The sequence below is a fragment of the Anabrus simplex genome, chromosome 8 (genome assembly GCF_040414725.1).
Source record: "Anabrus simplex isolate iqAnaSimp1 chromosome 8, ASM4041472v1, whole genome shotgun sequence".
NCBI lineage: Eukaryota > Metazoa > Arthropoda > Insecta > Orthoptera > Tettigoniidae > Anabrus > Anabrus simplex.
The window spans coordinates 225,738,865-225,765,058 of NC_090272.1; the positions used below are offsets into that span (position 1 = coordinate 225,738,865).

Here is a 26,194-nt window from a genome sequence, read left to right on the forward strand (position 1 = left end):
TTCCAGAACTCAACCATCGACATTTCTTTGGAAAGTAAGAGGCCTAGTAATTCCTGCTTATAACGTGCCTTAAAGGTTGCAATAACGCCTTGGTCCATCGGCTGAATTATTGAAGTTACATTAGGTGGCACATAGGAAACAAAAATGTTTCCCCAACTCTGTATGAGCAGGGTGAGGGGGGTGCATTATCAAGAAAAAGGACGGCCTTTAATGTCAAGCCTTTGGACACCAAAAAATCTCAAACCCGCAGAACGAACTTATTATGGAACCAAGTCCTGAAAATATCGCATGTCATCGATGCAGATTTGTTATGACAATCTACTGGGAAATATTTCATCACTGTTCCTTTGAGAGAATGCAGCTAATTTTAATTTATGGTTGCCACTAGCATTCGCACAGCACAACATGGTAACGTGCTCTTTTACTAAATTTGTGACCATGAGCTGATTTCTCTTCAGCAGCTGCTAGTGTTTTACTGGGTGAACACTTCCAATAAAGTCCAGTTTCATAGGCATTGTACACTTGACTTGAAACAAAATTGTATCTCCCAATTATGCACTTAAACTCATATCTAAAGTTTTCTGCTGCACTACTGTCACCACTTAGTTTTCTTCCTTCAATGTTTCATTCTTGAATGCCACGTCAGTTCTTAAATCTCTGTAGCCAACCATTGGACGCTAGTGAGGACCCTGAGAGCCCCATCTTTTCATGAAAAATTTGTGCCTGCCTTGTTATCATAGGACCACTCATGGGTACACCTTTGCCTCTCTTTTGCTGAAACCATGTGAATAATGCAGCATCCAGTTCTTTTAAAGATGATGCTTTCACGGTTTTTCTTTTAGCAAGTCCATGCGAACTGTCAGAACTCCCCGCTCGACGTGCAGCAGTGCAACGTACACAGTGTCAACACCCAACACAATACGGCCTACAACATAAAAGAAGCCCTCACGCTATCACCCAAGACATCAAAATGTATATTGTTTGACACTTGACATGGTATAATGCCATACTAAGATGCACGCTGTAACTAATTAAACTTCAGCTCATTATACGCAATTTTAACTCAGCATTTTGTACATACTGGGAATATAGTACACAGACAACGCATCCAACATTAAGACGTAATTCTTCATAATAACGTCTGGAACCTTCAAGATATTTATATCACCTGCAATATTATACAATCATCTGAAGAAGAAAACACTGAAATGAACTAAAAACAGTTATAAGTTCCAACATTAAATAGCAGCACTCCATAATACCTGTGTACTTACCATACCAACAGGAATATTGTAGTAACAACAAACATGTAACAAGTTAGAGTAGAAAGAGGACCCATTTTATTTTGTTTTTACTACTTCATTCATTCTTCAAATGGCCTGTTATATCGGGTCAACTTTTTATGCACATATAATTTTTTAAACATTGTAATATCTCAATATCACAAATGTAAATAGTAATAACTTCACAAATATCAGTGTACATAAGTAATGTAAAAAATTTTAATTTATGTTCATTAGGTCAACAAAACAATGAGGTGACATGCCTCTCACAATATGTAACTTTTAAAGTTGAAGAGGAAAGGACCCATTTTATTATTCTTACTATTTGAACATTTAACTTGTTTTTAATCATTTGTCAAATTGGGTCAGTTTTTATGCATATGCAACGCTTTGTAATGTGAGATTTTTGAAACTAGTTTGATATATGACAGCTGAGGATGACCCCATAGGGGTCGAAACCGGTACTGGATTTACTGTAATTAATAGTAAATAAACACTGTATTGATAGGGTGGAGGCTTCCATATCATTTTTATGTTGTAGTAGCGATCAGTGCGGAAATGAAGCTCATAGATTATGATGCATCTATCGAGCTTGGCGTGAAAACTATTATTTTAACTTATAATCTTTTTTCAGTTCATCCTCAATTTCACTTACATTTCCTTGCACTCTGGCATGGTACAAAGCTATCCTAGCACCATTTATAGCTTTTACAGCAGCTTTTACATTTCCTTCTCCTTTGTTCAGAAGTGTTCTTTTGTTGTGGACTATAGAAAGTTATTTCTTTGTGAAATCTGCAACTAACAGCCTGTAGTCTCTGTAACCACTACGGATTACACAGCACCAAAAATAATAGTAATTATAATAACAAACATAATAAAGAAAATTTAAACTTCATGAGTTTTGCTTAAGTTAATTGAAACACCCACACACGATAAGGACTTCAGAAACAGTGTCGAGATATAAATACCAAGTTAACCAACATGACAACTAAAAGAAAGGAGGTGGGAAGCGGGCTGGGAACCGTACAAGGTCTGTGAAAGGTAGTTCGTGGCGAGGAAAACAAGATTAACGGTGACCCCTTTCTGAACACTCAAATTTACAGATCATTAATTCAGGTTAAGATACAAAACAAATTAATTTACAGCCATAATAACAAATTACAATGTATGTGCTAGCACACATCCATTATGAAAAACATTTCTACCTTGCTTCTTCTTGAAACAATATTTACAATAAATTGTGACAATCAATTATTGAATTGTAGACAATGGCACGGTATTTACATTAAAAAAAAAAATTGAAATGTGAAAATTATAACATGAAATTAATGAAGGGGCCAGTTGAAACATTTACTAACGCAGAGGCCAATTAGGTTGCAACCTTTCCTAAAACACTTCAGTAAAAGCCGCATAGATTTAAACTGACATACTTTAAATTGATATAGAGTTACTGGAGGCATCCTCAAGATAGAGTGCCCATACCCGGGGGCAAGGTGGAGCTGCGCCACCACCCCACCCCGACCCCCATCTCTCAGGGAAAGGCACAAAAATCTAGTGTAATCAGGAGTAATCCTTTCAAAAAATGATTTAAAAGTCAGTATTACTTAGAAGCGGTAGTCCCACCCCCCACCAACAGGCAGGGGATACCATGGGTTATTCTACCACAGAATACAAGTTGCCATTTATCTTCCAAAATATTAAAAATACTATGTACCCCCAGGTCTGCCCCCTTCCCCCCCCCCCTCAAACTGCCTAATGGGCACCCATGTCCCCAAGGGAAATAACACATTACATACTATTTAAAAGACATTAAAACAAAGTGACATTTACATTAGATTAGAATGTTCAAATCAAGAAAAGGGAATCAGCTCTGAAAACAAGGGGGGGTATGATGAGCCGCGAGGGCTAAGTCATTTGAAGTTAAAAATTGGCAAATGGAAGATACCCCGGGCAAACTCCGGTGCACAAATGAAATTTAAATTAAGAATTTACATTTCAAAGTTAAAATCCAAAACTTGAACCAAACAGTGCTCACCTCGGAGGGCCGGTAGTCCCATCACAGGACAGATGGAGGAGATGTCTGCTCCCTCCGCTGGTCACAAATCAAAGACGACGGAAACAAGCTTGGCTCTGGTCAACTTGCCAGCAGCTGGAAATGGGGCAGTCAGGAGATAACCAATTAGGGCACGGGAATTACACTCACGGCTCTTACATTCACCAATAAGAAACTTTGTTATTCTAGCCTATCATAGAGTGCTTCTAGAAAATTCTTTCTGCTGAACCAGCATATTACCGGATATGAAGAAATGACTGGAAAAGACCTCTTACATGTGTCAGTACACACTGCCTCTCATGTTATTACCTTAAATCCTACAGATGCTAATTACACTGTTATTTACATTATAAAATTTTACACAATTACCAAATTAATTTTAGTAGAATTGCAGAATAATTAAATAACACTAAATATATTAAACACATAATTTCAAGTTACATGAATGATTTATAGAGGTCCCCAAATTAAAAGACACTGTTCTTGACATACAGAATATAAAATGGTAATAACAATTTCATATAGTATAAGACAAATTTCCAAAATTTCTTCTTCTTTTTCCTCATCCAAAATGATAATTTTAAATATCACACTCAATGGAAATTCTAAGTTCCCATGGAGGGAATTCGATATTTTTCCACCAATAGAGCATATCAAAAATCAGATAAAAAATTCGATGTATGGCTTTTCAGGCGTTTGCTCTATTAACCAGCATTTTGTCTTAGGTCTGACACTAGACTCATCAGAGTGGGATGTGTCAGACCCTACCCACTGATGCTGGGGTGTATGCAGGTGAACAAACACCTGAAAAGCCATACATAAAATTTTTGATCCGATTTTTGATATGCTCTGTTGGTGGAAAAATATCTAATTTCCTCTGTGGGAACTTAGGATTTCCATTCGGAATTGCTAGGCGGGCATTAATTCCATTGTGGAGTTTTATCTCCCATATGCAGTTATCAGACTGTGCCTCTTATAATGGGCTTCTGATAAGTTCACCTGGAAAGACGAAACACTGGTTAATAGAGCAAACGCCTGAAAAGCCATACATCGAATTTTTGATCTGATATCACACTCAGTCAATTTTTCCAAGTCAAAACAAAATAAATAGATTTTACAATATCGGGATGAAGACAATGACTTTTGTGCTTCGGTAACATTCTTAATGTCTTTTTCTCGAGGCTTTCCAAAATTGCATAAAATGGTACTCAACATCATTCAAAATACAGCTGTCTTGTCACTGTGACAGTCTTCATCCAGATTTTCGCTAGGGATTACTTGAAGTAGTGATGGGCAATGCTCTCACTCGATACTCTTGAGACTGAAGTCACAGATCTCGAGACTCTCGCAAGAATCTCGAGACTGATTCTCCTGTGTTGCAATCTGTGCCATGTCCCAGTAACTATGAGTATAAACTTTATAGTATACCATAAGCAGTTATTGCGTGAAATAACATTTTTATATGGAAATGTGTGAACTGATAAATTTTATCAAAAGCCTGATAAAGTACTACATGTTCAGCAATGGCTCCCTTAATACCATTAATGAAAGTGAAAACAGAATGTCAATATCTTAAACTGTTCACGACTTATTTGAAGTGGACATCTTAGCTGAATAATCCTGAAAAATTTGTGAATAACTGCAGATAGGATGTACACCTAGCCGGATACTAGAGGCACGCATTATTTGAACTTGAGACGGGGCTAGATGTGCATGGCTGCATATGCAACCACCATTACACATGAGTGGAACGTGTAATCTAAAATGTCCGATTTGCTCCAATTCTTTCGACAGGGGTAATGGGCAACGCTCTCGAGACTGATTCTTCTGTGCTGCGAGCTGTGTGATGTCCCAGTAACTACGACCGTTATATCAACAGGAGTTCTCTATTGGAAATGTGTGTGCCGATAAATTATGTCAAAAGCCAGTCGGTCGGTCGGTCAAAGTAAATTCCACCCATGCTTGCAGCTTTCCATAGTTTTCTGCTTTTGAGAGCTTCTGTGGTCTCTTTTAGTAGAAAAAGGACTGAAAATATTGAGAATTTAGGCACTAAGCACTTTTATATTCAGCATAGTTTTGATGTGTGTTTTTAAGGCCTTTTTTCTTTTGGCCATATTATCAAAACTGATGTTAGTTTTTGATCTGTTGATGTTTTGGATGTGTATAGCTTTCTGACAAGGGACCATACTTTCCTATATGTAATATATATAATTTAAAATTGAAATGGTTAGTGCAGAATTTGAAAAAGCAAAGAAAATAAATTTATAATATTGAGACTTCTACAAAATTCATATGAGCATGGTTCTCACTATGACTCTGTCTGTGTTGCTGGATGACCACAAGCAAGCTAGGTGCCCTGGAGTGCTTGTTGGTGCGCTGGCCTGCCAGAGTTGTGTAGTTGCATGCACACTCTGGAAAGACCTGGTCAGTGCCACAATTTACTAAAAAATTCTTTGAATATACTGCTGCCTCCTCCCATACTTTTCACAGAGAGTCTTAAAAATGAGTGACCTTGTTAGCAGTCTTTCAGATCATTCTGCTGCACAGTTCATAATATCAACAACACATTGCAGTGTTCTCCGTCATGAGTTCCTGACCTTTTGTAGTATCTGGGCATAGAGAGCTATCATGTGAACACTTCAGAAATGTATTATCAATTTTCAAGTTATTTGTTTTGTATGTTTGATCTGAACATACCTTGTCATTAGCTGGGGAAAATAATAACTGAAAGTAATTTCTATTCTTACAGAAATCCTCGAAGCTTCTTCACTCGTGTTCAGAGGATAGCTGTGATCACTAATATCACATTTATGGCAATGTTGGGAAACATTATGTTCTATGGTATTCCTAAAGGAACTCCAGGTAAACTTTATTTGGTTAATGTTCTTTGATGCACAGTTTGTTGCTCTAGTCTTGATGTTAAAATCTGTATTTCAGCGGACCAGATGGAAGAGGGGAGTTTCTTTCTGGATATAAGGCCGATCATGATTGGACTGGAAACATGTCTCATCACTGTGCCTGTTAGCTTCACCATTGTTTTCCTGTTCAGGTAAAGACACAGTCTCTCATATTTCCTGACATCAGTAGAGCACTTAGGCTCTATGAATATTGACTATCCAGTTTGACCACTCTCAATATTTATGAAACAACAAAAGTAGTAAAATACTAACTTCACAAATACAAGCATAAAAATGAGCTTAATGACATTCCACAATATATACAGTACTTTTAACCTGGGAGTGGTGATATGGTGCATATTTATTTTGTTCAGTTGTGCTTATTTGTAAATTTAGAGACCTTGGTTACCACATACCTCTCTCCATATTCTGAGGTCAGTGGCATTGTAGTGAAGGGTGTTCATTTATAGAAAGAGGGATTACTGTCAAGTGGTGCAATAAAGTGTCTCATTGAACCCCATGCCACCAGTCCCATTTGTCAGTTACACCAGCAGCAATGCTGAGTGTACCCAGTGAGTTACTTGTGTAATCATGTTAGGGATTCTTTCAGTCAATCCCTTATCACTGAAATGCATTATGAAGAGTACATGGCAAGGGTGTAACCTCTTTTACAGTCTGTGGAAGAGGAAGAAGTTTTAGTGAGAGTGAGGATGAATTAGAAGTAGTAGACTCTAACAGTGACAGAGGACAGAGCACTAATGAAAAAGCAGTGAATACTAGTTATGATGATCTACCTCTTTCTCAACGGTTTTGGACCATAACAAGAAAGGCTGGTGTTACAAAATGGACAAACATTCTTCATCCTATAAACTCACGTACTCAAACCCACATCATTTTCACTCATTTACCGGGAGTGAAACTCGTAGCAAGAAGCCTGAAGAAGCTTGGAACAATTTTTTCATGAATGATAATATGCTGTAGCTCATTGTAAACTGTACAAATCTGGAAAATGAAAGAGTCAGAGGAAATTATACTCGCAAACAAATTACTTACCAGGATTTGGATTGGCATGAAGAGGATGATTATTTCCAGTAGCATAATTATTTCAGAAGGACTCCTCCCCACCACCCAGGGATATACTGCAGGAATAACATTATGTAACAACTAGAATCTAAGCCTGTCAGCTGAATCCAACATGACAAGGTATTTAATAAAGATTATTCCTGTGCATTATAAGTCTTTACTTTCATAACATTCATCTGCTGTAAAGCTAATTAGTATTGGATATATACTGTACAATTATTTTTTATAAAATATCATCCTACTGAGTTTAAAAAAACCCAATACATCCATATATGGTACATAAAAGTTACTAATTTTGTTATTAGAGTAAGTTCAATCATAGTGGTCAGAAAGTACACCACGTTGCCTCTTATGTTGCATCAGCGAGTGCCACCGGTCCAGGATTAACTGTGTAAAGAAGAATTCATACATATATTCAAAATGAGAATATTCCATCTTTTTTAATTATAGAAAAATGGACATGAAGGGAAGGTTATGTAATAATGGTATTTTTTACATTGTCTCCTATTAATTGAATTATTTACTTCTTTTGTGCAACTCTTCTTTGTTGTAAAATACTGATTATACGTATAAAAGTTATTCAAGGAATCTTAGTAAAATACTGTAATATATTTAGCAATTTTTTACAATCTGGTTATTAATCAGGGTCTGTAAGAAACATCATTATTCCAGAATGGTTAAACATCATCATAAAATCATCAGTATAGATGATACGATCATAGCGTCAGAAGCAGTTCCTCAGACTAAAGGAGTACTACAAGAGTTCCCCCTGAGGCCTTTACTGTTCATTGATATGACAATGGATGTATACAGATATGCTCACCCTCAACAATGATTATCATGTACGTCGACAACATGGTGCTCCGTTCAAAAGACTAAAGACAATTACAGGAATCGGTAAGGAACATGAACTTCTTCCAGTGAAAGAGTAAAGTAGACATAAACAAACATTTCATATCATTCACTGAGGTCCACATGCTCTGTACATAAATATGAACATAAATGAAAACTGACAGATATAACTTCTTTTGCTGAACATATTTGAGATATCATAAATACATTATACCATTGCTGTAAAATACAAGATGTATTTGACATGAACATTAACGAGTGGACCTAATTATGCACATGCCAGGTATTTCATTAGTCTGAACTTGCAAGAGGTTTGATTTGCTGTAAATCAGAAGATTTACTGTTATTTGCATCAATAGAATCCTCTCCTAAATTATACTGCCTGACAAAAAATTGAAGCTCCCAGAAGAAATGGTCAGATGTCAATGTAACTTCATACACATCGCACAGTGTGGTATTTTGGCAATGTAATGTAGGTGTAAAAAATTCCAAAAATCTAAAATAACCCTTAATTTTTCTGTGTTAGGAGAGGTTGCAATAATAAAATACCATTTTGAGCAAATATAGAATATTTATTGCATTTAAAGCATTAAACTGCATTCTCAGCTATGAAAAAGAAACTGCAGACAGCGAATGACAGAAATACAAACAAGATATGTAGTACATTTACTTACAGTTATGGAAAATAATACAATAGCACTAGTCAAAAAAGGAAATAAAGTCACACAAACAACTATGAGAAAATAAAAAGTGATTCATACGAATATAATATACGATGACAACAGTTAATCAAAATCACTATTGACACTAAATTCATCTGAGTCTTTGGGCGAGTTAACACAGCTGAATGTTTCTGATCCTGATAAAGTCTTCTCACACCATAGCAACTTCAGCATTTCAGGGTTCATTGTTTTGTATTTTGCTTTCTAAGGGGCTTGCAAACTGGCTATAAATGGATCTGATGTGATGAGAAGTCTGTGTAGTAAATCTATGTTAGTATCAATTCTTAATGGTTTCCTGGTTAATTGTTCTCCAAACTGTCTATTGTGTTTGTTTCTCGCTTCTTGGGCTTCTTCAAGTACTTACATTCCTCTCCCACTAACCCTGGAGAAAAAAGATAACAGCATTAAGGTTTAAATTTCCATTTTTAAAAATATTTTTCAACTCCACTGACATCAGTTTCATGATTCCTTAAGCTTTTGGATAAATATTCACATTTTGCTTTGCTTATACCCTCTATGTTGAGTTGGTAAATTTGTATTGATGGTCCAATCTTACAAACTTGAGGGTCCTGAGAAGGACCTATTGGGGTATTGTTTCTCCCTAATCTTTGACCGAGAGGTCATTTAAGACAGTTCGGTCTCATCGTGATTATTGTTGCTCGCAGAGTAATGAGGAGGTGAATTCTGCAGATGAGAGCAACAGTGGATAGCCCAGGATCAAAGTTTCCCCGAAGCTGAAGCAACATTAACATCAGATCTGAAGATATTGGATGAATACCTCAAACATAATTCTCTTCGACCGAATCCTCAGAAGACTGTTGTATCAATCTTCCATCTGCGGAACAAACATGCAAATTACAATCCTACAGTCAGTTTCAGAGATGAGATTCTCTAATACTGCAGTAACCCTAAATACCTAGGAGTGAACCTGGATAGCTCAGTGACATACAAAATGCATCTCAAGAATGTAGCAGCTAAAATTAAAACTCGGAACAACATATTATAGAAGTTAACAGGGACCACCTGGGGTGCCAATGCATCAGTCCTTAGATCCACAGCCAATGTTTCGCCCCCGTGTGCTAAGTTGGACTCATCAGTTGATACTTAGCACACCCACCAAGACGCATGGCTAGTGCATTAATCTTGTGTTACAATTTATGCACTCTAAAATAATACCTAAATGATTAATTCCACATTCATGCATGTTATTTCGGTAGACCTTTCAGCATTTCTAAAAAATTTATGCACAGAATTACCGTCATTTGCATTTCCAAACTGCTGTGTAGGCATATCAACTATAAGACCCAATTCACGTCTGAATATTTCCTGGACTCTTCTTTTCTGAGCTACCTACTTTTTATTTTCATGTCCTCTTGCTTGCCATGTTTTTATTTTGAAATGATGTGAAATATGAAGAATGCATTCTGAAAGCCTAATCCAAGAGTGAAGAGGTGCCAGCCCACAGGAAAGGTAGCCTCTTCCCAATTCCTTTCCTGATATAATATTCATGTTGTTAATTTCTGAAGGTTTTGCACCACACAGATAACAACAGTGGCTAGAACACAATGAGATTGCATTACAGACTTTGCCATCTAACATGCATAACATCATTATTGCTTCTATATTAATGTTAAGGTCTTTGAGGCCTACTTTGGTGGGCGTAAGAGTTTCTATTTATGATAGTACTTTATTGACTTCTGTTGTTATAAGTAGATAAACTTGTGTCCTCATCCTGAGGTGGTGCTGCTCTTTCAGGCATACCCCTAATGGAGGTGAGCTGCATGTACCATTGTAACCACACACCAGCCCTCCTGCCATTCTCAAATATCTGGCAGTACCTGGGAATCAAACCCAGGCCCCTGAGAATGGCAGCTAATAACACTTCTGTAATCAAATAAGTATTTCAGATATGGCACTATATCTCAACCCATTGCCTTTAATATATCCCCAGAAATCTTATCTATCCCAAATATCTTTCTAGCTTTCAACTTTTGTACCTTTTTATAAATGTCTTTATTATTGCAGCTAAATTTCAGTAATTCGCCAGTATTAGTCACCTCCTGTATCTGGACATTATCCTTACATCCAACTACCTTTACAAACTGCTAACCGAATATTTCTGTCTTCTGTAAGACCTAACATACACACTCCTCTTGCTCATTAATGATCCCTGAGAATCGCCTTCCTAGAGCCTGTTTCTGCCTTGTGTACAAGAAAATTGTTATTCAGGGAAAAGAGAACTTCCAAGCAAAAGAAGGACAAAAATGGATAGATAATACAAAACAAAGTTGGTACAAAGCTATACTGCATCACAACCACATCTTCCAAGAGAACTTTTTACAAGTAAAAGAAACATGACCAGAAATGAAAGAAGAAGAATACTCCTCCCTTAGCTTCAAAACCTTTGTTGTGGAAGAGGTTGAACATGCGATAAATGTGATGAAGGACAAAAAAAAAAAAAAAAAAAAAAAAAAAAGAGCATGTGGCACAGACGAAATATATTATGAAAATCTCAAAAGTTTTGTCATTCATCTTAAGAAAATATGGACAAACTTCTCCAATGAATGTCTAAAACAGGGAAAGATACCACAGTATTAGAGACTCACTGCAATAAAGGTTCTGTACAGAGGAAAAGGGGGCATAGAAGATGCAAACACACATTGAGGCATAGCTCTAGAAAGTACCCTCTTTATAGTATTCACTAACCTCCTAATAAAATGTTTGTACAGCATGGTAGAACATGAAATACTGGAAGAATAGTTTGGGTTTACAAAAGGGAAATCAACTCTGTGGGCAGAAGTGTCTGCAAGAAGACATGGAAGATTCACTGAGACTTCTTAAAGGTAAACTACATGCAATCTTCACTGATTACACAAAAGCTTTTGACCTGGGAGGAATTTTTGGGAGAAATTACATTACAAGAATATTGAGGAAAATTCTGAACAACCAGATAGGTATAAACAGAGGACAACGGTGACAAATTGAACCCACTAGAACAGAAGACTGGAGTACTAGAAGGTGATCCACTCAGCCGCTCCTCTTTAACATTGCCGCAGTAGACATCCCCAAAACCATTAGAACAGAAAATGTAAAATAATTCATATACACAGATGATATGGTGCTAGTGTCCCATGAGATTGCCTTCAAGAGTCGTTCAATAAACTCACAGCATGGGCTGATGAAAATGAACTGCAGATAAGTGAGAAGAAGACAGTGAAAGTGACTTTTATGAAAAGCAGCAAGTTGGTAGCCAATGATGTAATAACCTACAGAAGAGAGAAGCTCATAGCTGTCTCGCATTTCAAATATTTAGGAATCCCATTGCAAACAAATGGAAATACATACAATATGCATATCAAGAAAAAAGTAGCAGGTTCCCAATCTGCCATGAACAGCATAAAAATATACAGAAATTATCTTTGGACACTGCACTGAAAATTTTCAAATTAAAAATCTCTCCAATCATGACATACTGCATGCTGATCATCTGAGAACAACTCACAAAGAAAGACATTAAAGAAACATCAAAGGTAAAAGCAAGATTAAAAATAAATATAAAAAAAAGCCTTTAAAGTTGAGAAGGGCGGGGACTTGACAGTGCTGGAGGAATTGGACAATAAAGCAATAATTAATACACTATATAAGGGGACACTAACTCGGGCTACTACAAAGCTAGAAGTAGTTCTCAAGAATAGTCATGTTTTCCATAGTAATCAATCATAGATAGGCAAAGCCTGTTTAAAAGCAAGGAAAACAGCTTCAGCATCACATGCAGCAGAATTACAGTGCACGAAGGAATGGCTGGAGCACTACACTAAATTAAGAAGAGAATACAACATTACATACATACATTATCATTATAGACTGTTATGCTTTTCAGCATTCAGTCTGCAAGCCCCTGTGAATTTACTAAACGTCACCACAATCCTCGATTTGCAACTAGTGTTGTTGCCTCATTTAGTTCTATACCTCTTATCTTTAAATTGTTAGAAACTGAGTCTAACCGTCGTAGTCTTGGTGTACCTCTACTTCTCTTACCCTCCGTAAAAGAGCCCGTTATTCTCCTAGGTAACCTATCCTCCTCCATTCGCCTCACATGACCCCACCACCAAAGCCGGTTTATGTGTACATCTTCATCCATCGAGTTCATTCCTAACTTAGCCTTTATATCCTCATTCCGAGTACCCTCCTGCCGTCTGTTACTTGTAACTTATGAATAAGATATTCTGAGTCCACCCAGCTTTCACTCCCGTAAAGCAAAGTTGGTCTGAAAACAGACCGATGTAAAGATAGTTTCGTCTGGGAGCTGACTTCCTTCTTACAGAATACTGTTGATCGCAACTGCGAGCTCGCTGCATTAGCTTTACGACACCTTGATTCAATCTCACTTACTATATTACCATCCTGGGAGAACACACAACCTAAATACTTGAAATTATCGACCTGTTCTAGCTTTGTATCACAAATCTGACATTCAATTCTGTTGAATTTCTTACCTACTGACATCAATTTAGTCTTCGAGAGGCTAATTTTCATACCATACTCATTGCACCTATTTTCAAGTTCCAAGATATTAGACTTCAGGCTTTCGGCACAATCTGCCATTAAGAACAAGTCGTCAGCAGAGGCCAGACTGCTTACTACATTTCCACCTAACTGAATCCCTCCCTGCCATTTTATACCTTTCAGCAGATGATCCATGTAAACTACGAACAGCAAAGGTGAAAGATTAAAGCCTTGTCTAACCCCTGTAAGTACCCTGAACCAAGAACTCATTCTACCATCAATAAGCACTGAAGCACATAAATGCCTTTGATTGATTTTAATAATCTACCTTTAATTCCATAGTCCCCCAGTATAGCGAACATCTTTTCCCTCAGTACCCTGTCATATGCTTTCTCTAGATCTATGAAAGATAAACACAACTGTCTATTCCTCTCGTAACATTTTTCAGTTACCTGGCGCATACTGAAAATCTGATCCTGACAGCCTCTCTGTGGTCTGAAACCACACTGGTTTTCATCCAACTTCCTCTCAACGACTGATCGTACCCTCCCTTCCAAGATGCCAGTGAATACTTTGCCTGGTATACTAATCAATGAGATACCTTGATAGTTATTGCAATCCTTCTTGTTCCCTTGCTTATAGATAGGGGCAATTACTGCTTTTGTCCAATCTGAAGGTACCTTACCAACACTCCATGCTAATTTTACTACTCTATGAAGCCATTTCAACCCTGCCTTCCCACTATACTTCACAATTTCAGGTTGAATTTCATCTATTCCTGCTTCTTTATGACAATGGAGTTTATTTACCATCCTTTCCACTTCCTCAAGCGTAATTTCACCAACATCATTTTCCTCCTCTTCATGAACTTGGCTGTTCGCAACACCACCAGGATGATTTCCTTATACATTGAGAAGATATTTAAAATATTCCCTCCACCTCACCAGTGATTCCGTGGGATCTATTATTTCACCTGAATTACTCAAAACACTGTTCATTTCCTTTTTCCCTCCTTTCCTTAGATTCTTCATTATTGTCCAGAAAGGTTTCCCTGCTGCTTGACCTAGCCTTTCCAGGTTATTACCAAAATCTTCCCACGACTTCTTTTTGGATTCAACAACTATGTTTTTTTGCTCTGTTTCTTTCGTCTACATACAAATCCCTGTCTGCCTCAGCCCTTGTTTGGAGCCATTTCTGATAAGCCTTCTTTTTACGTTTACAAGCTGCTCTCACTTCATCGTTCCACCAAGATGTTCGTCTTTTCCCATCTTTACACACAGTTGTTCCTAGACATTCCCTTGCTGTTTCTACTACAGCATCCCTGTATGCCACCCATTCAGTTTCTATATCCTGAACCTGCTTTCTGTCTACTGTTCGAAACTTCTCACTAATCATATCCATGTACTTCTGTCTAATTTCCTCGTCCTGGAGATTTTTTACCCTTATTCGTTTGCAGACAGATTTCACTTTCTCCACCCTAGGCCTAGAGATACTTTGTTCACTACAGATCAGATTGTGGTCTGTATCATCGAAAAATCCCCGGAAAACTCGTACATTCCTAACAGATTTCCTGAATTCGAAGTCGGTTAAGATATACTCTATTATGGATCTGGTACCCCCAGCTTCCCATGTATAGCAGTGAATAGCCTTATGCTTGAAGAAGCATAGAAGTTCAGCAAATGCTTCCTATTCCCAGTAGCTTCCAAATCTTCCCCACATTTACCAATCACCCTTTTGTATCCTTCAGTTCTATTCCCAACTCTCGCATTGAAATCGCCCATAAGCACTATTCTATCCTTGCTGTTGACCCTGACCACGATGTCACTCAATGCTTCATAAATCTTGTCAACTTCATCCTCATCTGCATGCTCAGATGGTGAATACACGGAGACAATTCTAGTCCTAATTCCTCCAACTGACAGATCTACCCATATCATTCGCTCATTTATGTGCCTAACAGAAACTGTGTTGCGTGCAATGGTATTCCTGATAAATAGCCCTACCCCAGTCTCTGCCCTTCCCTTTCTAACACCCGTCAAGTACACTTTATAATCTCCTATCTCTTCCTCGTTATCTCCCCTTACCCGAATATCACTTACTCCTTGCACATCCAGATGCATCCTCTTTGCTGACTCAGCCAGTTCTACTTTATTTCTTCCATAAGCCCCATTAATATTGATAGCTTCCCATCGAATTCCATTTCGTTCGCCAAGTTGTTTCCAAGGAGTCCCTCGCCTGTCAAATGGTTTCCAAGGAGTCCCTCGCCTGTCAAATGGTTTCCAAGGAGTCCCTCGCCTGTCAAATGGGAGTGGGACTCCGTTACTCCCATAGGTCCGAGGTTTGCTTAAAATGTTCTGAGCTCGGTAAATTCATGAAGCAGGATGCTACCCTACTTGCACACAGTCCAAGTGAGGATCTCTCCTCTAACAGGTTATGGACCACCGGTAAGTTATATAGTCCTGGCTACCTGAGCGCAAGGAGGGCCATGACTCAGAATATGTCCGAGATGCCCACTCCCACTCCATAGCAACTGGTAACCCAACTCTCAGGACCACTTACTAGGCCACTCAGCCTTTGCCCATGGTTCATGAACTAGGACATGACTACAGTAACCCACACCATGAACCATAGAGAATACAAAGCTCTTGTTAAAGAAGCCTGACAGACATTTTTAGGGAAGGAAGAAAGATGTCTGATTGAGGAAGCTGCTCATGATCCTTATAAAGCTCTGCATCCTAAACAGCCAAAGTTTTCTTGCAAGATTCTAATGGATGCATGGTTAGCACACCTACATGCAGTTTTGCAGGATAGAGATGCGTCCAATTGACTTATTATTCTGTATAACAAATACCTTAAATGATTCCAAGAGATTTATACTCGAAGAAATCAAAGAAACTATTAAATGCCTGAAAAATGGGAAAGCATGTGGTCCAGTGTTAATGGATGAACGTTTGTAGTGGGCTAGAATACCAGACTCTTGGACTAAATACACAATAAAAATGATGTATAAGGGCAAAGGTGACATAGCAGACCCTAATTCAAATAGAGAAATTGCTTTGGAATGCACACTTCTAAAGATCTTGACTTTGTTAGTGTGTAAGTGCCTCACAATATTAATAGACAACAAGTTTCTAGACTCCCGGTTTGGCTTCAGAAGAGAAAGGTCAACTGCTCAGGCATTTGAATGTCTACAATAGTGCATCAATGAAGGTCTGGAAAAATGAAAGGGAAAACTACTTGCCATCTTTATTGACTACTCTAAGACTTTTGATATGATCAGTAGTTATCCCACTAGAGAAGTTACAGAAGATTACTGTTCCAAGTTGCTGTCTACTCCCAATCATCATGAATCTCCATAGCTAGTTAGAGATTAGCGCTGGCATCACACTATCAGTGTTATCCAAGGTGAGCCTCTCTGCTTTTCCATTGCCGCCACAGCCGGCATTGTAGAAACAGTACATTCAGAAAATGTCAATATCCTCATGTATACTGATGACAAGGTTCTGACGTCAACCTCACAATCAGATTTAGACTACCTTTAACAACATGACTCTGTGGGCAGAAGAGAAGCAGCTGAAATTGAATGAATGAAAATAAGATTGTTTCTATGACCTTTAGAAAAGGAGGAAAACAAGTATTATGATTGCCGTATCTTCTGCACATTTCCCTACCTTACATACTGCTGTTCGCCTCGACCTCGTCCTCGCCGCATCAAGCACTCAGCTCACCTGTGCTCTACCAGTGTGATTACGTCATCCTCGCTGCACTTCGCCATTGCCTGTGCTCTGTGTGTACCGTGACCTCATGTTTCTCAAACTCAATGGCTTGTAGACTTCTCTACTTTTCTGGAATATTCTATTCCACTATATATTCCCCACTCCGCTTCTCCACAGTTGAGTCGGGTTTCATAGCGGGGTGGTGGAGTGCCAAAGTACTGTGCCTCTTGTAATCATGTCTATTCCATCTGGACTCTCTCTTCAAGCTGTTTGGTGAGCAAGACTTATTGTAATTTATCTTCATTTGGACTTTAAATTTTCATCCGGCCTCTTGCCAGTTAAAATTTTCTTCCGTCGAGTTGGTATGCTACATTTTAAAGCTCATAGACTGCATCACTATACGAACATGCGCTATGGACAATTATGAATTATTTATAATCATCTCACATGTCTTCTTGGACCTATGTAAAAATTGGTAAATCTTGGAATACCCGTTGAAGAAAATCCTTTCCCCGCCCTAATCCTTATGTCACTTCCCTTCCCCCTTTCTTTCGTTGTTCTTTTCTCTCTGGTCTTTACTCCTGCTGTCCTATTTAGTTTTTATATTTATTGTACGTTGGTAAATTATTTATTAGGCTTTCCCCTTATGCATTTTTGGATATTCAATTTGTAAATGTGGCACACTTTTCGGATTTTTCTCTACTCTGGTATATTTATCTTTCATCATTTGTTAAAAATTTATCTTTGATTTATTTACCTTGTTGTTATGTTTTATTGTTAAATATATTCTATTCACATTGTTATTTTTTTGATCTTCCTATTGGCCTAGCTCCTTCTCACTGCGCGTTTCCTTGGTTTAAATCATTATTATTATTATTATTATTATTATTATTATTATTATTATTATTATTATTATTATTATTATTATTCACATTATCTATTTCACTACTATACTTTGGTACACTGAGCTTTCTACGGTATTGCTAATATCATATTATACTCCACTGTACGTACTTCTGATCACTTATCACTATTGTATAATAGTACAACACCCACGACAGTATGATAGCAGTACCACTCACTACACAAGGGATATTCCTAATCTGTGTACCACAGTTGAAGTCAGTCACAAATTTTATAAAACTGAGAGTCATATTTCAAACTCCAGGAAGTTTGTTCTCTTTACATTTAAAGGACCGGCTACATGCTGCCACCAAATTGATTAGTGGCATTACATTTTTGAGCTACCTGTCACTCACATCTGCCATCTAAAAGAGTCTAGTAGTAACCTATGGCTTATAAAATGTGTGGATTTACCTTAGAAAGAGATAGTTATATAGTATAGAGAACGTGAAAATGTCCTATTTAAAGAAAGTGCTTTGCCTGTCAAAGTACACTCCGTCACATACAGTCACTCCAATGTATAGGGGACTTGTACAAGACCTCCAGAAAAAGAGGGACAGCATATGGGAGGACTTCTACCTGTGTGATGCAATGATCAACCGCAACTGGACACGAGGAGTCTATTAGTTGAGACTTGCAGTGCATCGGTTTCACCACCAAAGGGTGAGCTTCAGTGAGCCAAGTCAGGACTGTAGGTGTGAAAGATGTGCTGAATTACGTAAACAATATCATGTTCTTAAGAGTAATCTGAGGGTAGAAACTACAGCAAAATTCTGTATTGACAACAGTTCATGAGAACCTTGTTTGTGCACATTTGTGCGCAATAAAACATTTATTTAAAAGGCGATATGCATATATAACTTTACCCCATCATGCCTGACTGATGTATCTTCTCACCAGAGAAACATTGCAAGTTGTCCATTTCATGACCGTATCGATGTTTAATCAAGAAGTAAGTATAAATAACCACCTAATCGATACTTTATTAATGCCTCAGGCAAAATTGAATAAAATTAAAACTTACAGGACATGTTTCGACCACTTAGTGGTCCTCTTCTGCTGTATAAATAAAGAACTGAAAAGAAAAACATTATGACAATAAGCACAAATAAAAGTTCTTTGGAGACTCCTTTGATAAAAATGGAGGTCATCAGAAAAGGTCATCTTGCCTCTCGTTCTTGTTTGGAAAAGATGTTTATTCTGCGCTGTCTAGAGGGTCTGTCTTTGAGCGCGACCTGGTGAAGTAACGATGTGATACAGTTTGACAGTTCATGGAAAGCTCTGGAGAGAAGGGAAGTAGAGTTTTATCGTCATCTAAAATAACATGTGAGGGAGGAGGGAGATTGGGCTGTGCTTCTGCGATGTCGTGTTTGATTATATCTCTTGTTCGTCTAGTCTGTTTCATGTCTACCCATTCTAAGTATTTGCTAATATTCTCATATAAGATGTTTTTATGCTCGTTGTTTTCGTTGAGATTCTCTTCACCGTTTTCCAATTTATCATGAACGATGTGGATGTTTTCCAGGTTGTTCATAAGATTACCTTTATTAATCATACAGATAATTTGAAGGTCCTGTTTTATATTGGTGAATTTGTGGTTGGACTCTTTCATATGGGATCCCATGGCAGAGAATCTTTTGTATCTTTCAGCATTGACGTGTTCTTGATATCTAATTGAGAAGTTCCTTCCAGATTGTCCCACGTAAGTTTTTTTACATTGAGCACAAGTCAGCTTATAAATACCCGATTCCTGGAATTCGTCATCTTTAAGTTTATTAGCTTTTTTATGACTAAAGAATCTATGTTTCGTGTTGTTGTTTGTAGAGAAGGCTACCTTGGTATTGTGTTTCTTGAATAAGTTGGTGATTTCGTAAATCTTCGGGTTATTAAAGGTGAATTTTACATATCCTTTTTCTTTTTCTGAATGCTGTTTAAGTTTAATTTGTTGTTGGTATTTGCATTTAGTGATGATTTTTTTGATGAATTTCAAACTGAAACCATTATGTAGAGCCTGTTGACGAATGAAAGAAAGTTCCTTTTTTTCTGTCTGTTTCTGTTAGCGGAATTTCAAAGGCTCTGTTGACGAAACTATAATAAGCTGATTTCTTTTGCGAGATGGGATGTAAAGAATCACTTTTGATTGTAGTTGGGGTAAAAGTGGGTTTCCTGTATATTTTAAATTGGAAATGGTTGTCTTTACGAATTGTTTGGATATCCAGAAAATTGAGTATGCCTTTCTCTTCTTCTTCAGCTGTAAATTTTATGTTTGGGTCTAAATTATTCAAAGTATTAAGGATACTGTGACTATCATTTATTTCCTTGTTAATTATGGCATAGGTATCATCAACATATTGAAGCCAGAGATTGAGTCCTTTAATGTGACCTACTATCTGAGTGTGTTCCAAAAAGTCGAGGTAAATGTTGGCTAAAATTCCAGAAGCCGCCGCTCCCATTGGAAGTCCATCTTGCTGATATATTTTATTATTAAAAGAGAAGAAATTGTGGTTCAAAACGAATTCCAAGATAGTAATGAAGTTTTCTATTTCAGGTATACTGATACGTTTGTGAATTAATAAATTCGTCTTTATAATCTCAATGGTGTTCTTAATAGGAATGTTTGTGTACATGTCCTTGATGTCGAAGGAACTTGTTACATGAGATGAAGTTAACTTGAAATCTTTAATAGCAATGCAGAACTCTTTGGAGTTTTTTATCGAAGATTTGGTATAAAATACGTAGTTATGAGTTAAGAACCTATGAATAAATTGGGATATTTTGTATGTGGGGCTTCTCCGAAAATTAATTATAGGTCTCATAGGTGCATCCTTTTTGTGTAATTTAGGCATAGCTCTTGCTTTAGGAAGTCCTGGATTCATATTAATGAGTTTTTGAATATCTTGGTCGTTAAAAAGGAAGGAGCTTTGCTTCAGTATCCCTTTCAAATTCTTTTGAATTTTTAGGGTGGGGTCTTTCTCAATTACCTTAAATTTGTTGTTAGTGAAAAAAGTTTCTGTTTTATTGATGTATTTGGTTTCATTTAATATTACTACTGTTCCACCTTTATCAGCTTTCGTTATCACTACATCACTTTGTCTAATTTTACGCTGAAGATCCTTCTCGATTTTAGTGTTTGTGGAATTGGTTAGTAACCCTCTAATTATGGAGGGAATTTTTTTCTTTGCTTCGTACCGTACGTCATTCTGAATGTCGACTGGAAGGGTTTGTATGGCTGTCTCTGTTTCTGCTAAAGTTTGTATTAATACTTGTCTGTTATCGAAACTATGCCAATTGTGATTAGGCCCTTTGCTTAATAATTGTAATTCTTGTTCTGTAAACGTCGTGTTCGACAAGTTCATGACGGGGGGTGGGAATTCTTCACAATTAAAAGAAGATTTAGGTTGATGCTTATTTAGATTTGTTGGGGGATTGTTTTTTAGGTTATCTAACTTCTTATTCAACTTAGTTCCGCTAGAATGGGATTCTGTACAAAAATACGTCAGAGATAAAGTTGAAATTCTAATAAACAAGAAACGTACAACTTTGAATAAGAAGTTAGAAAACCTAAAAAACAATCCCCCAACAAATCTAAATAAGCATCAACCTAAATCTTCTTTTAATTGTGAAGAATTCTCACCCCCCGTCATGAACTTGTCGAACACGACGTTTACAGAACAAGAATTACAATTATTAAGCAAAGGGCCTAATCACAATTGGCATAGTTTCGATAACAGACAAGTATTAATACAAACTTTAGCAGAAACAGAGACAGCCATACAAACCCTTCCAGTCGACATTCAGAATGACGTACGGTACGAAGCAAAGAAAAAAATTCCCTCCATAATTAGAGGGTTACTAACCAATTCAACAAACACTAAAATCGAGAAGGATCTTCAGCGTAAAATTAGACAAAGTGATATAGTGATAACGAAAGCTGATAAAGGTGGAACAGTAGTAATATTAAATGAAACCAAATACATCAATAAAACAGAAACTTTTTTCACTAACAACAAATTTAAGGTAATTGAGAAAGACCCCACCCTAAAAATTCAAAAGAATTTGAAAGGGATACTGAAGCAAAGCTCCTTCCTTTTTAACGACCAAGATACTCAAAAACTCATTAATATGAATCCAGGACTTCCTAAAGCAAGAGCTATGCCTAAATTACACAAAAAGGATGCACCTATGAGACCTATAATTAATTTTCGGAGAAGCCCCACATACAAAATATCCCAATTTATTCATAGGTTCTTAACTCATAACTACGTATTTTATACCAAATCTTCGATAAAAAAACTCCAAAGAGTTCTGCATTGCTATTAAAGATTTCAAGTTAACTTCATCTCATGTAACAAGTTCCTTCGACATCAAGGACATGTACACAAACATTCCTATTAAGAACACCATTGAGATTATAAAGACGAATTTATTAATTCACAAACGTATCAGTATACCTGAAATAGAAAACTTCATTACTATCTTGGAATTCGTTTTGAACCACAATTTCTTCTCTTTTAATAATAAAATATATCAGCAAGATGGACTTCCAATTGGAGCGCCGGCTTCTGGAATTTTAGCCAACATTTACCTCGACTTTTTGGAACACACTCAGATAGTAGGTCACATTAAAGGACTCAATCTCTGGCTTCAATATGTTGATGATACCTATGCCATAATTAACAAGGAAATAAATGATAGTCACAGTATCCTTAATACTTTGAATAATTTAGACCCAAACATAAAATTTACAGCTGAAGAAGAAGAGAAAGGCATACTCAATTTTCTGGATATCCAAACAATTCGTAAAGACAACCATTTCCAATTTAAAATATACAGGAAACCCACTTTTACCCCAACTACAATCAAAAGTGATTCTTTACATCCCATCTCGCAAAAGAAATCAGCTTATTATAGTTTCGTCAACAGAGCCTTTGAAATTCCGCTAACAGAAACAGACAGAAAAAAGGAACTTTCTTTCATTCGTCAACAGGCTCTACATAATGGTTTCAGTTTGAAATTCATCAAAAAAATCATCACTAAATGCAAATAACAACAACAAATTAAACTTAAACAGCATTCAGAAAAAGAAAAAGGATATGTAAAATTCACCTTTAATAACCCGAAGATTTACGAAATCACCAACTTATTCAAGAAACACAATACCAAGGTAGCCTTCTCTTCAAACAACAACACGAAACATAGATTCTTTAATCATAATAAAGCTAATAAACTTAAAGATGACGAATTCCAGGAATCGGGTATTTATAAGCTGACTTGTGCTCAATGTAAAAAAACTTACGTGGGACAATCTGGAAGGAACTTCTCAATTAGATATCAAGAACACGTTAATGCTGAAAGATACAAAAGATTCTCTGCCATGGGATCCCATATGAAAGATTCCAACCACAAATTCACCAATATAAAACAGGAGCTTCAAATTATCTGTATGATTAATAAAGGTAATCTTATGAACAACCTGGAAAACATCCACATCGTTCTTGATAAATTGGAAAACGGTGAAGAGAATCTCAACGAAAACAACGAGCATAAAAACATCTTATATGAGAATATTAGCAAATACTTAGAATGGGTAGACATGAAACAGACTAGACGAACAAGAGATATAATCAAACACGACATCGCAGAAGCACAGCCCAATCTCCCTCCTCCCTCACATGTTATTTTAGATGACGATAAAACTCTACTTCCCTTCTCTCCAGAGCTTTCCATGAACTGTCAAACTGTATCACATCGTTACTTCACCAGGTCGCGCTCAAAGACAGACCCTCTAGACAGCGCAGAATAAACATCTTTTCCAAACAAGAACGAGAGGCAAGATGACCTTTTCTGATGACCTCCATTTTTATCAAAGGAGTCTCCAAAGAACTTTTATTTGTGCTTATTGTCATAATGTTTTTCTTTTCAGATCTTTACTTATACAGCTGAAGAGGACCACTAAGTGGTCGAAACATGTCCTGTAAGTTTTAATTTTATTCAATTTTGCCTGAGGCATTAATAAAGTATCGATTAGGTGGTTATTTATACTTACTTCTTCTTTAGAGAAACATTGTACAATGAAGATCTCAGGTATGAATTATCACTGCCACCATCAGATGTATACCAGAATCTACTGCAAGAACTCCAGGAAAAGAGGGAGGAAAATGGCAGGATTTTTACTCCACCGATGCGATGACCAACTGGGAATGGATAAAAAGGCAAACTATGGAGACTTGTGGTAACACATTTCTCGGTCCATGGCTTTCACTACAAGATCTGAAAAAAAATGTTTTTCCACATACCAGATGAACTATGTGAATGTAAACTCTGTAAAGGACCATGCAATGGATACCATGCGATTACATACAGTCACAGAAACAGTTCTGTGAAAATGAAACATAAATGTTTTCCTATACAGTGTTAGGTAATGATACATAGTTTATCCATTGGCTGCATTAAATACTATTATTATTCAGATAAAAATATTTTCACATTGGTAATTGAATTATTTAAAAGGTTAATTGCTTATTATTTGATGGGTGACTTATTACTGCACTAATTATAAAATACAGTACTTTTTCTGTACACAATTTATAGCTTTTACCTTATGATTTCATTGATAACATAACAGGATATAAATGTAGTTTACTGAACTTAAATAATCCACCCAGTTATGATTGGTGCTGATGAATTGTTTTATTTTTTATTGAATGAAAGTACATAAGAAATTGAAAAATCCTTCTCAGCACTGCAAGTTGGTTGACTCTGTTCGAGAGCAGTACAGTAAATCTGTAATATGAAACTCAATCCTGCCATCTGTTGAGATTTGATCAATTCATACAATGGGCCTATAGTGAACTCTTATTATAACTTGAGATTAAGTTAAAAACATTCATTGTGGCATGTAGTTAAAACTGATAATATTCAATAGCTGTCATGTCATTATACAATATTTTTTTAAACATCCAGCTTCAATCTGTGTGTACCTCGAATGTATTCATTAGTGTTGCAGGCAATAAAATTCCAAGGAGAAATCTGTATATTCTTAACTCCAATACACTAACTTTCCTTTTATAGCATTTGCCAAAAAGTTTCATAAGTAAAGATATGTCAGTTCTTCAGTCTAGTACTTTACATTTTTGTTGTTTCCAAAGCCCTCTTCAACACATGTTTGTTTACTTGAAAACAGTTGAAGAACTAAATTTTAAGTGTGACAGATAAACTTTTTCTTGGTTATATAAAAAAACTATGTGATAAAATTTTTCCAGTGCTTAGAAGCATTCATATGACTTCTTAAATGTGATGCATTTGTTTGATATTGGTTTCTTTATTGGTCATAGAAAAATCAACCACTGTAATGCTAGTTTTATATCAGAACCTTTATACAATCAAGTACATATTGATGATCAAGTACAATTAAATTACAGGAAAATTTCTCCAAAACCAACCCCACTATTGAGGAAAAGCATCATAGAAGTCTTACATCCAGAGAGAAATGATGACAGTGTGTCAGGAGGGAAAGATCAGAGTGACAGTAGATATACAGAGCGCCCAAGTACACTTGAAGATATTAAAAGAAAGTGGGGCCTGAGTCGTTTTCGGGCCAATCTATTGTATATCTTACCAACTGATCCTGTGACTGAAACTGATTATCTACATTATACAGCCTATGTATCTGAGCAAACTGAAAGTAAGAAATCAAAAAAATGTTCTTGTTTTGCTTGGTGCAAGAAGAGGAAGACTCAAGAATCTGATGCTGTAGGAGCTTCTAACCCTCGGTATTTGTCTTCCAGAAACATTAAAAATGCATCAAATGTAGGAGGATCTGATCGGAAGCAGAAAGTTGGACCTCCATATCTATTTCCATGGTGGGTCATCTACATAGCATGGTAAGTGTATGGAATTCTTCTTTTAGATTGATATAATTTTATAATATTGTATGAAATAAGATTATTCCTTTGATACGGATTGTATTTCATCAGGTTTCTCACTGTGACTTCAACAATAATTGCTGCATATTTTGTGATGTTGTATGGTCTTTCATATGGAAGGATTAAAAGTTACCTGTGGCTCACAGCAATGATCTCATCCATCTTAACGAAGCTCTTCATCGTTGAGCCCATTAAAATAATATGTATTTCACTGCTTTTTACAGTTATATTCAAGGTAAGAATTTCTTAAAGAA

The 26,194-nt window shown here is 36.7% G+C and overlaps 1 protein-coding gene across 1 annotated transcript in view; it reads left to right on the top strand.

The window, feature by feature from the left end:
* LOC136879384 (polycystin-1-like protein 2) overlaps positions 1 to 26,194 on the top strand; it is a 421,935-nt gene that overhangs the window by 213,628 nt on the left and 182,113 nt on the right. The window contains exons 19-22 of the mRNA XM_068229099.1: positions 6,086 to 6,198; positions 6,274 to 6,385; positions 25,437 to 25,898; positions 25,992 to 26,175. Coding sequence (XP_068085200.1) covers positions 6,086 to 6,198; positions 6,274 to 6,385; positions 25,437 to 25,898; positions 25,992 to 26,175 — 871 coding nt within the window. The remainder of the gene's footprint in view (positions 1 to 6,085; positions 6,199 to 6,273; positions 6,386 to 25,436; positions 25,899 to 25,991; positions 26,176 to 26,194) is intronic.